Raw genomic sequence first — 14483 nt, 5'->3', positions numbered from 1 at the left:
GACTTTGCTAGATGGTCAAATATATACATTTCATTATGGGGTAAAATGTATTCTATTAACATGATGCTGGCACCTGTAATATATTATCCTCTACCTCATCTCCCTATATATATCCCAGATTATTACATTGAAGATATTTACAGGCATGTTCTAGATTTTCTTTGGCGTAACTCAGCAGTTTAGGTATAAAACATATATTTTTTTATATAAGTCAGTCTTCCACCAAAAAAGGTGGACCTGGTCTCCATAACTTCAGGAAGTACTACTGGGCTATCAATGTCAAACATATCAGTATTTGGTTGCCATGTTGGAAGGGAGGGGCTAAACCAGGCTGGTACCAGATTTTGACCTGGCTTGGAATTTTTGGCAAAGTAAGACCACAACTGAACAATCACCCCACTGTTACAAACACTAGAACCTTGTGGGGTAAGATAAAAAGGGACCTTTATAAATCTCCTCTGTGGCACAAAAAGATTATCCTAATTGGATGTAATACATTTTTGAGGTACAGAATAAATGATCTGTTAGATCTATTTGATGAGCATTCTAAGCAACTCTTAAGCTTCACCCAAATTACAGAGAAATATAAACTGCCACATAATGAATATTGGAGACACCTCCAGCTACGAAGGTAATTGTCAAAATGGTTGGGAAGCACCCTTACCTGTCCCATAGCCAGCCCGATAAAATAAATAATTTATAATCTGCTACAGGAGCAATTGTCTGATCCTTTAAATAAGACTAAAGTACAAATGGGCAAAATATTTGGCTCTACATATATCCCACGAAGAGTGGAAATCATGCTTGACTAATTTGAATACTATGTATAAAGAAATGGTAAACACATCTCTTCAATTGGACTCCACAGAGTTAATTCCAGAAGACCGATGTTGGAGATGTAAAGGTGATGATGCCTCTAATACACATATACTCTGGTCATGTCCAGTGCTAAGAGATTGGTGGAATAATATACAAGTTGATTGAGGTTATTAAGAAAGTTCCTGATCACAGTAAAACTGTATATGTTAGTCCTCATCTTCAGCTGTTGAGCCTATGTTTTCACTTCCTTTGAAAAGAGATGGCTTATCCTGGCCATCACAACAGCTAAGCGCTTACTCTTAAGGCATTGGAAGAAACAAGATCCCCCTCCCTTTGATGAACGGGCCAGTACCATAGCACAGCTGGCTAGCTATGAGAGAGTTTCTTACTCGCTTCTGGATAAACTACTTTGAATATACTTGGGGCCCCTTTCATTGCTTGATCAAATGGACCTTAACAGGTGAACTGTATCTAAAGTCAGTATATAATGGGGTATAGCAGTGGTGCTATTATTTATTATCTATTAGTTCTCTCTTGTTTTTGGTGTGTCTGATATCATTGTCTGGTTTTATATTACTCTGTCTTGTTTTTTTCGTTGTTGTTGTGAAATCCTTAATAAAAAAAAAAAAGATTGTTATAATGACAGTGTAACTACATTGAGGGGGAAACGCAGCACCCATCCAGTGTGTGTGTGTGTGTATATGTATGTTACCTGCGTGGGTCTGGACTGGGGGTCGATGCGGACCAAGAACACCTCCATAGTGCGGTCCTTCTTCATGGGCAGAGGGAGTGTGAGGTAGCAGAATGGGTCAAAAGTCACAGAGATCTTGGCACACTCTGGACACACCAGAGTGGATTTGAACAGGCCATGGAATATGTCCACGATGACTGAGTCATTGCGCAGGCGATGATTAGTCCATGCTTCCTTAGCTACAATCTGTCATTCAGAAAAAACATTTTTTTTAAGAGATTATCACAAACATAATAGGACTTAATGACAATGCTATGGGAAATCCTCCTTTCTAGCATCACCAAGATTGTGTGTATGTGTACCTCGTCTGGCCGCCCCCCTGCATCTTGCAGGGCCAGGTAAGGCTTCTTTTTAACGCGGTTCAGGTCTTCGTGGAGCCCGTCCATCAGGAAGGCCAGCAACTCCTGAGAGTCCTGCTGCTGGTACCCTGAAAACTGGGGGGCGAAGCGACCCACTTGGGTCTGAGATAGAGGGGGAACACAGGGTGGAGGTTAGCAGACTGTGCAGCTTGTTAATCACACGTGTTAAAGTAATTATGATGCTCATTGCTGTCTGCAATGAGTTGGTAAATTAGTAGCTGACTATAGGATAAATCTACTGGTAACTGACTGAATTGGAAAATCTACTGGTCAAAAATAGGATGAGGAAGGTGCACTACATTGCAGTAACCTATAGAAATTCAGTCTCATATATCAATGGTGATGCTCACTTTAAAGGTGCGGGGAGCCACATAGCTGCTGCGGCTAAGCCACATCTGCTTGACCAGGTCTGCGTAGGCCTCTGCGATCTCCCCCCTCATTCCTAATGGATTTTCCCGGTTGATCTCCGCCTCATACTGGTCATCCAGGAAGTACTCAGTGAGAGGGCACGCGTTGCTCAGACACTGCAACAAAACAGTGAGGTGAATAAGGGGGAAATATACAGTTCAAACTTTGTTTGGTGTGTGTGTGTGTGTGAGTCAAAGAGCCCGTCTAAGCCTGAGTCTGTGGCCTGTTCTTCCACACCATCAACTGATTTAGAGAGGTAAGTACAGCTCGGTCTTAGACAAGGGATAATTGGATGTCTTAGACAAGGTAAATATGCTCTATAGCAAGACATATCCTGAAACTTAAATTAATAGCCAGGCGTTAATTTGCTTAAATCACTGATCCCAACGGGAGCTTATTAGAGACCGGCTTCTATTTGAGCCAGGCGCTCATTTGCATAGTTAACTGAAGAACTGTAATATCCTATGCTTCACGGAGTCGTGGCTGAACGAGGACACGGTTAACATAAATCTAGCTGGTTTTTGTATGCATCGGCAGGACAGAACGGCAGCTTCTCGTAAACTCGAGGGCATGTGTCTCTTTGTTAACAACAGCTGATGTGCAATCTCTAATAATAAGGAAGTCTTGAAGTTCTGCTTGCCTGCTCACACCAACTCATTCAAGGGTTTGTCTTCACATTTACCATATTCTACATTGTAGAATAATAGTGAAGACAAACTATAAAATAACACATATGGAATCATGTAGTAACCAAAAAAGTGTTAAACAAATCAAAATATATTTTATATGAGATTCTTCAATGTAGCCACCCTTTGCCTTGACAGCTTTGCACACTTGGCATTCTCTCAACCAGCTTCATGAGGTAGTCACCTGGAGTACATTTCAATTAACAGGTGTGCCTTGTTAAAAGATAATTTGTGGAATTTCTTTCCTTCTGAATGCGTTTGAGCCAATCAGTTGTGTTGTGACAAGGTAGAAGTGATATACAGAAGACAGCCCTATTTGGTAAAAGACCAAGTCCATATTATGGCAAGAACAGCTCAAATAAGCAAAGATAGTCACTGTGTACCTGTTTCTCGTGTGACTATTTATATATTTTTTATTAATCTTTAAATCTGCATTGTTGGAAATGAACCTGTAAGTAAGCACTTCACTGTTAGTCTACGAAGCATGTGACATAAAATTTGATTTGTTTAATTCCAGCATTTTAATACATTTCTTTCTTTCCTGCATTAAATGTGTTAGCATTTACACACTGTCAGGTTTCGGGGGTGGTGTCTTTACTCCCGAAGAAGTTTACTGTTTTTGTGCTTGCCAGTTAGCTAGCCGTTCTCAGCTGTCAGCAGTTTCTTACTGGAGATAATAACGGATGATTGCCATAATTTGTGTCATTACGGAATTATTTAATGTAACAAAACAAACATTAAACCAAGTAAACAATTCATTTAGACTGGTGTTTATTTATTTGATAAAGGCTTTTATTTGCTGAATTGCGTGCCATTGCCCAGCTATTAAAAAAAGGCACAGGCGGCTATGGACTGAATTTAATTTAGTTTTACAGTACCCAATATTTGCTGTGGAGTCCATATGAATTCTTTGTGCAGTATATGCTAATGTGAGTTTGCAAACAGACCTTGTGTGTGTGTGTGTGTGTGTGTGGTACCTGGAGAGCGGAGTTCATGAAACAGGTGTTGCCTAGGTTACTGAGACCACAGAGGCCAGGTTGGGATGGTGACTCTCTGTAGTTGTATGAGGAGCTGTATGAATTATAACCTCCCAATCTGTAGAAACAGTAAGGGTGAGTCCAGTGTTTAACAGGTCAAACATCAATGGATTGTACAAATATTCCAAAACATACACTATCGGTCAAAAGTTTTAGAACACCTACTCATTCAAGGCTTTTATTTTTTACTATTTTCTACATTGTGGAATAATAGTGAAGACATCAAAACTATGAAATAACACATGGATTCATGTAGTAACCCCCAAAAAAGTGTTAAACAAATCAAAATATATTTTATATTTGAGACTCTTCAAAATAGCCACCCTTTGCCTTGCGGACAGCTTTGCACACTCTTGGCATTCTCTCAACCAGCTTCACCTGGAATGCATTTCAATTTAGAAAAGTTTATTTGTGCAATTTCTTTCCTTCTTAATGCGTTTGACCCAATCAGTTGTGTTGTGACAAGGAAGATAGCCCTATACAGAAGATAGCCCAATTTGGTAAAAGACCAAGTCCATATTATGGCAAGAACAGCTCAAAAAAGAGAAAAAGCAACAACAGTCCATCATCACCTTAAGACATGAAGGTCAGTCAATACGGAACATTTCAAGAACTTTGAAAGTTTCTTCAAGTACAGTCACAAAAACAATCAAGCGCAATGAAACTGGCTTTCATGAGGACCGCCACAGGAATGGAAGACCCAGAGTTACCTCTGCAGGAGAGGATAAGTTCATTACAGTTACCAGCCTCAGAAATTGAAGCCTAAATAAATGCTTCAGAGTGCAGGTAACAGACACATGTCAACATCAAATGTTCAGAGAAGACTGCGTGAATTAGGCCTTCATGGTCGAATTGCTGCAAAGAAACCACAACTAAAGGACACCAATAAGAAGAAGAGATTTGCTTGTGCCAAGAAACACAAACAATGGAAATTAGACCGGTGGAAATGTGTCCTTTGGTCTGATGAGTCCAAATTTGCGATTTTTGGTTCCAACCGCTGTGTCTTTGTGAGATGCAGAGTAGGTGAATGGATGATCTCCGCATGTGTAGTTCCCACCGTGAAGAATAGAGGAGGTGTGATGGTGCTTTGCTGGTGACACTGTTGGTGATTTATTTAGAATTCAAGGCACACTTAACCAACATGGCTACCACAGCATTCTGCAGCGATACACCATCAAATCTGGTTTGTGCTTAGTGGGACTATCATTTGTTTTTCAACAGGACAATGACCCAAAACACACCTCCAGGCTGTGTAAGGGATATTTGACCTAGAAGGAGAGTCATGGAGTGCTGCATCAGATGACCTGGCCTCCACAATCACCCGACCTCAACCCAACTGAGATGGGTTGGGATGAGTCGGACCGCAGAGTGAAGGAAAAGCAGCCAACAAGTGCTCAGCATATATGTGGGAACTCCAAGACTGTTGGAAAATCCTTCCAGGTGAAGCTGGCTGAGAGAATGCCAAGAGTGTGCAAAGCTGTCATCAAGGCAAAGGGGGGCTATTTGAAGAATCTCAAATATAAAATATGGTTACTACATGATTCCATGTGTTATTTCATACAATGTAGAAAATAGTAAAAATAAAGAAAAACCCTTGAATGAGTAGGTGTTCTAAAACTTTTGACCGGTAGAGTAAATGGGACTCCATTGACTTGGTCTGACTGGCTAGTGATATCCCATTGACTGCATATTGTGGCATAGTGATAAAAACACAGTTTGCTTGCCTATTGCCAGAGGAGGTGCTGTTGTTCAGTGTATAGCCAGAGTTGCTGCTGCTGTCCCCATTTGTTACTGTTGAGGAGATGGTTGCCGACGAGTTGGAAGAGAGCTTTGGAGAGGTAGTGAAATTCCTGGATGTAGCCGTACTGGATCTGAATAACATGAACATAGACTTACTGGAAAAGTTTCAGACACATTATTTGATATATACTATTTTCTGCACTCAAACATTAGGGTTGGCGGTATCCAGATTTTCATATCGTTTTTCTCTCATCCCAGGAATTACGGTATTACCGCCTTAGAACACAAGGGGGCACCTGAATTGCTAAAAAGCCCATTGGATGTCTTTTACCAGAACGCTAACAAAGTTAGCACAAAAGCTCATTTCCATGGAGGCTGCTAGCTAAATATGCTTACAAGAGCAAACTAAAATAAACAAATGGCAAAGACAGGCAATCCAGCTCTGAATGTAATTTTGGACATTTATTTTACACATTTACAAATGTGAACGAGAGAGACTGTGTGTGGGGAGCAGTCAGGCCGAGAACAGAGAAAAAAACCCCACAGAAAACCAAGATGGCAGCACCAGCTGTACAGATAACCCATCCAAAAGGGCGTTGACTTCTGAAACATGGCAGAAAGCTAGCACAATTTGATGCCCCGTCACCTTATTAATTAAGTCACTTACTTTGATAACTAGCAAGTTAAACTTAAGGGAATTCTGTGTTTTTTCCACGAGGGAAAAAATATTAAGTGTATAAGAAATATATTGCTGCATTTTGTAAACATATATCTAAAATGCTTCTAATTGTAATTTCTGCTCAGCATCAGACAAATTTTGTGCTTCCGTTACACTTCTCCACTCAGAAGAAAATTCACGAATGGGCATTGTATTAGCAGACAGCGCTCCTCTGACTGATGTGTTGTTTGGTGTAGTTAGCCTACTTTTCTCTGTCAGCAAAACATTAGGAAATGTAGTCCGCTACGTTCTTTCTATGATAAAACATTGGAAATATGATGGTCATGCATAGTTTTTGCAAAAAATACCTTGTTTTTTGGGTGGCTGCCAGCCAAATACTGTTGCGCTTCGGTTGTCATCTGATGAAAATGAAGCTACTATCTGCCAAATGTGTTGCCCTAAAGTATTTTCTGCAAAGGAAAACTATAGTTGCACATCCCTGATTAGACTATTGAAGTAAATAAAACACTTTCTATATAAATAGCAACTCCTGTCAATACACAGCTGGACTCACCTGCTCCCACTTTCTCCCATTGTGCTATTTACAAACAAACATGACTGGCTCAACTGTTCTGGGGAACTATGGCAAGCTTCATGTAAATGTAAAATAATGTGACAGGTAAAATAAAGAACGTGATCTGCTTTATCTCCTAACATATTGCACAAGTTGACTACAGGTATTTACTTCAAAAGTAGCTACAAATATTAACACTTCAAAGAAGGTTTTTCAATACCGTTGAAACTATCTTGTGGCTATTACCAAATACCCTGGTATACAGTATACCGCCCAAGCCTAACAGACAGAGAAAATAGTAAATGTGACAATTTAAGCCATTTTAGTCAACAAGTAGGGTTGCAAAGCTACCGGTAATTTACTAAAGTTACGGGAATCTTCTGTAAATTTTGTAATAAACAGAAAATCTATGACAATCTATCGTAATTTATACTTGGATTTTTTAATTTTTTATGTATTCATATATAGTATTCATTTTTTTTGTCTGATATTTTCCATGAGTTTCTAGTAGACGGTTCAAGACGGTATCTAGTATGGTTCAAGAGAAAATAGCCTAATAATTAAATTATCAACAATGGCATTATTTTCAATAAACTCTGCAACTATTCCAACTATTTACTTTTCACACCTGTCACCAGTTTGAGGCCAAAACATTGAAAACAAATACATATTGACATTGTAAAAACAATGTGTGTAAAAAAAAAAATGTAAGGATATTTCATGCTGAAACCCCCATATTAAAACACCAATGAGTTTCACTATGTTGATGGTTTATATTTAGGATAATGTTTACAGCTTGGTCATTCTATTCTTTTTTATTTAAAAATCTTCATTATTTCTTAAATTTTACATGTAATAAGGCTAAAGATAATATTACAGACCCCTGTGATAATCTGAAGTACCCAAAACGGCCACTAGACAGCTTGTGCTAGATAACATAAAATCCTTGAAATATAACAAAATTCTAGTAGTTTACTGATGAACTTCAAAAGATCCAGTAATATAGTGTCGCTTTGCAACCTTAGTCAAAGTCCTAGAATAGAGGATGGGTAACCATATAACGATAGACTTACTTTGGATGGGAGGCTTGTCTGGGCCACGTGCCGTCCTCGTTCTTGCATTCAATCACGAGCACCTGTGTGGGCATCACACTAGTGAGAGCCGTGCTGAACCCAGCTGATTTCAACAACTGTCATAACATACTCAAATATCAGAGTTAATCGCTGCTGGATAATGTAACAGAGAGCAAAACAACCTCTTGGTGCAATTTCAACTGTTGGGAGGAAAAACTGATGCAGGGTTCGTACACAGTGGCAAGTCAAATTTAAGGATTTAAGTACTTTTTCAAGCACTAATATTAATTTCAAAGACCATCAATTTGTAATAGTTCCTATTATGCAATTGTTTCTAGTCGCCACCAGATGTCAGTATGTCGCCACAAACTCATGAAAAATTATAACAACTTACTATTAATCACTACCTTACAAGTTCTACTCAATAATACGTGTTTCACTACATACATGAGTGTTAAGTCAGTACTGATGATGTTGTAATTTGAGTAGTGACAAGCAGAGTTTTGGGACATGCCTACGGGTGAACACATTTCCTATTCCTACACAATTCCAGCTTAATGACCATTGTATTTTCATTGGGAATTTGGAAAAATACTACATAAACGCTATGAAAAACCATCTTGCTTCAGACTGGTAGCTTTAATGTAGCTGGTCAGGAGCAGGGCGGGTGGGCTGTATGAGGAAAATGGCATGTGAACGGCCACCAGAACAGCAGGAGCACGGCTGCTGCTTGATAAAGCGGAATGTCGCGGGCACCCTTTGAATGAGGCAAAAAAGCTCTGTAGAGAAAAAGTACAATGTCACAATGTAGAACTGGTGCCTACGCAAGATGCAGCGCTGTGTCATTCCACCTTCAGGGCCGATTCACCTATGCTCGCAAAGTCTGACGCATTTTTTGCACCTTACACGGTGTGGGTTGGTTGGGTCCAGTGACGTAGTGGTAAAAAAAAGGTGTAAACTATCCTGAACTAAAGTATAAAAAGCAACATGTAAAGTGTTTGTTCCATGTTTCATAAACTGAAAAAAAAGATCCCAGAAATTTCCCATAGGCGCAACAGGCAGAATTGAATGTACATTTGACCGGCATTTTAGCTATGATGTGACGTTTGGGGGCACATAGTCAGTCAGTTATTTGCCTGCCTGACTGAGTGGCAGTGGAATGAGCCTGGCAAGCAGAGCGTGAAAAACACCTGAGGAAATCAAATTTGGCAGTCTGCCTGGAAATGTATTCGTAAAAGCAATACATTTTCCTAATATTTTTCAGATTAGATGATTTTCTGTTCTCCTCTCATTTTAATTCAAGTACTTTTAAAGTGTCAAGGTATTCCAGTATTTTAATTTCAAAGTGCCAAATTCAAGTACTTTAAGCACCTCAAGCGAACCCTGCTCATGAGATTATAAGTGACGACACCATTGCAGCTTCCCCTCAAAAAATATTCACGTGTGCGGTGTGTCTAATGAAGAAAGTGCCAGTGGGCAAAGGGTCTAGTTCTAGCTGTGTGTGGCCTAGTAGTGAGTGAGCGGATTTGGGTGTTGGGGTGGAGACAGTACTCTACCTGGCCCTGGAAGAGACCAGCATCCTGTACGGTGCTGTCTGGCTTGTTCAGCTGCTCGTACGTGTTGCTCATGTACTTGTTCCACAGTCGAGTCTCCTTCCCCATTGGGATCTCAAATAGTGACCGCATCTCCTTCTCTATGGTGTCTGGACAGGGCACACACAATATTTAGTTAATTAAAAGTCAGAAGTGGCTGAAGATGATATATCTAGTTAGTTCACACGTCAGTTTGCTCTCTGGCTCACAGTACAGTACTGTTCTCTCTCACCTATAGTGTCAGCTTTGCTGAAATGACGTGTGACCACATTGTCCATGTTGTCATTCTCACACAAGTTGAGCTCCAACAGATAGACCTCCACTTTACAGTGCTTGACAAACATGCCGTGTTCAACCACCTAGAGAGAAAGAGCAAGGTTAAAGAGAGAGACTAACGCAAAAGGGTGAAAATATACATTTTTAAATGGCATCACCTTTCTGACGATGGGACGCTGGCCCTCAAGGCAACCATACCAGCTGACAAACTTGTTCCACGCCTCAGTGGGCACAAGGACATAGTCCAGCTCATCTATAAGGTGCTCCTTCAGGATCTGAGTCTCATGGTCTAAGGAGAAAGAGAGAGAGTGTCAAGGTAAGTTTATGACATCAAGTATTTAGAGTGCTCGGTTATAACTAGTTTTGCACTTATTAGAATCATTTTCACAGCAGAGACAAAAGAAAACGCACAGGCCTACACACAGATTAAAATACAATGTGACATTTTGTGGAAGTGAATATTATGCCTGCATTACCTGAGAACAGGCCAGAGTTGTCAACAGGGCCGGGATAGAGATTGTGCTCTCCAACATTGTACATATCCCAACTGTCAAATCCCACATATTTCTTCCACTGCTTGAACCACCGACTATCAATCAGAAACCTGCAAAAAGAAGTGCTACTGTATTGGGTGGAATGATAACTTGCAGGTTAAAATGTATATCACACAACGGTAAAACAAATGTTTTATATAAACTTGCCTTGCATGCAGACAACCTGTGCCACTAGTTTCTAAATTATGTCTAACAATTGCTAGGTTTCAATCGGCGACAGATTATCAAGTGAATATTCCAAAATCTGCATAAAAACAATATGCGCATTTTTAAACCAGAGATATTTCCATCAAATTAACATCTTGCAGATAAGTCTGTGAATGATGACGTAGTGCATATTAAAAATAAATTTTGCGGTTAAATTCCCATGTACTAAATTAAAAAATATTACAGAAAAAAAAGTAAAAAAAACATTTTAACACAACATCCAACAATTTCAAAGATTTTACTGAGTTAAAGTTCATATGAAGAAATCAGTCAATTGAAATAAATGTATTAGGCCCTAAGCCTATTTCGCATGACTGGGAATATAGATACACTGCATTCGGAAAGTATTCAGACCCCTTCACTTTTACTACATTGTTACGCTACAGCCTTATTCTAAAATGGATAAATAATTAGTTTTCCCTCAATCTACACACAATACCCCATAATGACAAAGCGAAAACAGATTTACTTGTTGTTTTTTTTAAACAGAAACACCGTATTTCCATAATTATTCAGACCCTTTGCTAGGAGACTCGAAATTGAGCTCCGGTGTGTCCTGTTTCCATTGATCATCCGTGAGAAGAAGTTTCTACAACTTGATTGGCGTCCACCTGCGGTCAATTCAATTAATTGGTCATGTTTTGGAAAAGCTCACACCAGTCTATTTAAGGTCCCACGGTTGACAGTGCATGACAGAGCAAAAACCAAGCCACGAGGCCGAAGGAATTGTCCGCGTTGCTCCAAGAATCGATTGTGTTGAGGCAAAGATCTGGGGAAGCGTACAAAAAAAATGTCTGCAGCATTGAAGGTCCCCAAACCACAGTGGCCTCCATCATTCTTAAATGGAAGAAGTTAGGAACCTAGACTCTTCCTATAGTTTGCCGCCCGGCCAAACTGAGCAATCGTGGGAGAAGGGCTTGGTCAGGGAGGTGACCAAGAACCTGATGGTCACTGACAAAGCTCCAGAGTTCCTCTGTGGAGATAGAACCTTCCAGAAGGACAACCATCTCAGCAGCACTCCACCAAATCAGGCCTTTATGGTAGAGTTGCCAGAGGGAAGCCACTCCTCAGTAAAGGCACATGACAGCCCGCTTGGAGTTTGCCAAAAGGCACCTAAAGGACTCTGATCATGAAAAACAAGATTCTCTGGTCTGTTGAAACCAAGATTGAACTCCTTGGCCTGAATGCCAAGCGTCACGTCTGGAGGAAACCAGGCACCGCTCATCACCTGGCAAATACCATCCCCCAAGTACAGAGAGATCCTTGACGAAAACCTGCTACAGAGCACTCAGGACCTCAGGCTGGGGCAAAGGTTCACCTTCCAAAAGAACATTGACCGTAAGCATACAGCCAAGACAACGCAGGAGTGGCTTCGGGATAAGTCTCTGAATGTCCTTGAGTGGCCCAGCAAGAGCCTGGACTTGAACCAGATCGAACATCTCTGGAGAGACCTGAAAGGTAGGAAACAAGACCTCCACTACGATGATCCTCAACACTGGGGCTCCTGTACTCCCAATTCACCAATGACTGCGTGGCCAAGCACGCCACCAACTCAATCATCAAGTTCGCAGACTACACAATAGTAGCAGGCTTGATGACCAACAATGACAGCCTACAGGAAGGTGGTGAGGGCTCAGAGTGTTGCGCCAGGAAAATAACCTCTCACTCAATGTCAACAAATCAAAGGAGATGATCGTGGAACTTCAGGAAACAGCAGAGGGAGCACCCCTCTATCCACATCAACGGGATTGCAGTGGAGTAGGTGGAAAGCTTCAAGTTCCTCGGCGTACACATCACTGACAAACTGAAACGGTCCACCCACACAGACAGTGTGGTGAAGGCGCAACAGAGCCTTTTCAACCTCAGGAGGCTGAAAAAAAATTGGTTTGGCACCTAAAACCCTCACCAACTTTTACAGACACACAAAGGGTGGTGTGGTATGCCCAACGCATCACCGGGGGCAAACTATCTGCCCTCCAGGACACCTACAGCACCCGATGTCACAGGAAGGCCAAAAAGATCATCAAGGATAACAACCACCCGTTCCACTGCCTGTTCATCCCATTGTCATCCAGAAGGTGAGGTCAGTACAGGTGCATCAAAGCTGGGACCGAGAGACTGAAAAACAGCTTCTAACTCAAGGTCATTAGACTGTTAAAATAGCCATCACTAGCACAGGGGCTGCAGCCTATATACATAGACTTGATATCACTGGCCACTAATAAATGGAACATTAGTCACTTTAATGTTTAATATTATGCATTACTCATCTCGTATGTATTTACTGTATTCTATTCTACTGTGTCTATGCCGCTCTGATATTGCTCATCCATATATTTGATATATTCTTAATTCCATTCCTTTGCTAAACTTGTGTATGTGACCAATAAAATTTGATTTGAAAATAGCTGTGCAGCGAAGCTCCTCATCCAACCTGACAGAGCTTGAGAGGATCTGCAGAGAAGAATGGGAGAAACTCCCCAAATACAGGTGTGCCAAGCTTGTAGCGTCATACCCAAGAAGACTTGAGGCTGTATTCGCTGCCAAAGGTGCTTCAATAAAGTACTGAGTAAATGGTCTGAATACTTCTGTAAATGAGATTTCAGTTTATTTAATAAATTCACCAACATTTCTAAAAACCTGTTTTGCTTTGTCATTATTAGTAGTGTGTGTAGATAAAGAAAAAAAACGATTTAATCTATTTTAGAATAAGGCTGTAACGTAACAAAATGTGTTAACGGTGAAGGGTTCTGAATATTTCCCGAATGCACTGTATGCATCGGTTGGTCAGATACCGTCAAGGTATTTCTGTGCATTCAAATTGCCATCGATAAAATGCAATTGTGTTTTTGTCCGTAGCGTATGCCTGCCCATACCATAACTCCACCGCCACCATGGGGCACTCTGTTCACAACGTTGACATCAGCAAACCGCTCGCCCACATGAAGCCATACACGTGGTCTGCGGTTGAGGCCGGTTGGACATACTGTCAATTTTTTTTAGGCGGCTTATGGTAGAGAAATTACATTCAATCCCGACAACAGCTCTGGTGGACATCCCTGCAGTCAACATGCCAATTGCACACTCCCTCAAAACTTGCCACATCTGTGGCATGGTGTTATTGTCCACAGCACAAGGGGCAAGGGGTGTAATGATCATGTTGTTTAATCAGCTTCTTGATATGCCACACCTGTCAGGTGGATGGATTATCTTGGCAAATGAGAGATGCTCACTAACAGGGACGTAAACAAATTTGTGCACAACATGTGAGAAGCTTTTTTGTGCGTATAGAACATTTCTTGGATCTTTTATTTCAGCTCATGAAACCAAATATGTTGCGTTTATATTTTTGTTCAGTGTAGTTAAAATGGGTTTCGAGCGCATTTTCAACTCCGATGGTTTTCCCACTCTGGTATTGGCACATGCGCTCTAGCCAACAGCTCTTTGTGTGTGCCAATGGATAAAACTCACGTAAAGCCTACATGACTTTTATTGACAAAAGAGCAAGATGTTTTTTTCTTCAAACGGCAGCCAAGCATTATGTCACCAGAATAAGACCCTCGATATTTATTGGAAAAGAGCATCAAGCTCTACACGTTGCACTTTCACCACCCTGAAGTTGATCATAACTTATTTCATCTGTAGCCTAATAAACTGCATGCTTCCCCGAAGAGTCGTAGTGGGAGGACCACAAGGCATTGTGTGACTCAGTTTACTTCGATATGAATGTTATATCAATATTTGTGCAT

General features: G+C 40.8%; 1 protein-coding gene across 2 annotated transcripts in view; it reads right to left on the bottom strand.

Moving 5' to 3' along the window:
- LOC120065216 (ubiquitin carboxyl-terminal hydrolase 4-like) overlaps nt 1-14483 on the bottom strand; it is a 33395-nt gene that overhangs the window by 16583 nt on the left and 2329 nt on the right. For both annotated transcript variants that reach the window (XM_039016016.1, XM_039016018.1), the window contains exons 2-11: nt 10450-10577; nt 10132-10262; nt 9930-10056; nt 9662-9807; nt 8106-8167; nt 5785-5931; nt 4001-4118; nt 2280-2453; nt 1873-2031; nt 1532-1756 (exon numbers count right to left, since the gene is read on the bottom strand). In XM_039016016.1, the coding sequence (XP_038871944.1) occupies nt 1532-1756; nt 1873-2031; nt 2280-2453; nt 4001-4118; nt 5785-5931; nt 8106-8167; nt 9662-9807; nt 9930-10056; nt 10132-10262; nt 10450-10577 (1417 nt within the window). The remainder of the gene's footprint in view (nt 1-1531; nt 1757-1872; nt 2032-2279; nt 2454-4000; nt 4119-5784; nt 5932-8105; nt 8168-9661; nt 9808-9929; nt 10057-10131; nt 10263-10449; nt 10578-14483) is intronic.

The sequence above is a fragment of the Salvelinus namaycush genome, chromosome 20, assembly GCF_016432855.1.
Source record: "Salvelinus namaycush isolate Seneca chromosome 20, SaNama_1.0, whole genome shotgun sequence".
In the NCBI taxonomy this organism is placed as follows: domain Eukaryota; kingdom Metazoa; phylum Chordata; class Actinopteri; order Salmoniformes; family Salmonidae; genus Salvelinus; species Salvelinus namaycush.
Note: the sequence above shows the minus strand (reverse complement) of the source record. Positions and strands in the feature narration are given on the sequence as shown.